The sequence below is a fragment of the Penaeus monodon genome, chromosome 24, assembly GCF_015228065.2.
Source record: "Penaeus monodon isolate SGIC_2016 chromosome 24, NSTDA_Pmon_1, whole genome shotgun sequence".
In the NCBI taxonomy this organism is placed as follows: domain Eukaryota; kingdom Metazoa; phylum Arthropoda; class Malacostraca; order Decapoda; family Penaeidae; genus Penaeus; species Penaeus monodon.
Genome location: NC_051409.1, coordinates 6,794,197 through 6,794,705, shown reverse-complemented (window position 1 = coordinate 6,794,705; position 509 = coordinate 6,794,197). Strand labels below are relative to the sequence as shown.

At 41.1% G+C, this 509-nt stretch overlaps 1 protein-coding gene across 1 annotated transcript in view; it reads right to left on the bottom strand.

Moving 5' to 3' along the window:
* LOC119588528 (glutamyl aminopeptidase-like) overlaps positions 1 to 509 on the bottom strand; it is an 8,705-nt gene that overhangs the window by 1,587 nt on the left and 6,609 nt on the right. The window contains exon 7 of the mRNA XM_037937166.1: positions 22 to 130. Within this exon, the coding sequence (XP_037793094.1) occupies positions 22 to 130 (109 nt within the window). The remainder of the gene's footprint in view (positions 1 to 21; positions 131 to 509) is intronic.

Here is a 509-nt window from a genome sequence, read left to right as displayed (position 1 = left end):
AGGAGTCACGCCCGTACTTACGTCCTGTAATTCCCTTTCTGTCGTAAACCTGGTCGTGACGTACTTAACCATACGTCCCAAGTACCGGTTGTTTAGCGAGAACCGGTCAACCAGGTAATCCCAGTTTTCTCTGTGGGGGGAGGGAGGGAGAGAGGATTAATAGGAATTGCTAGCAGGATGGGGTAGGATTAATAGGAATTGCTAGCAGGATGGGGTAGGCTTAAAAGGAATTGCTAGCATTTCTAGGACTTGATTGATGTGTGCCTTGGCTTCTGTGATGATAAGTACATAGGATTATCGTGATTACTCGGTTCTGTGGTTACTAGGATTAATTTAGTCTACCCTCTTGTTACTAGGATTACTTAGCCTACTAGTGTCTAGGAATAATATTTGGTTCTAACTTCACTAGAGTGGCTACTAGCCTTACAAGGATGAAAATACTAACTTGCCAAGATTACTAATATTACTAGACTGAATATACTAACTTATTAAGATTACTAACATTACTA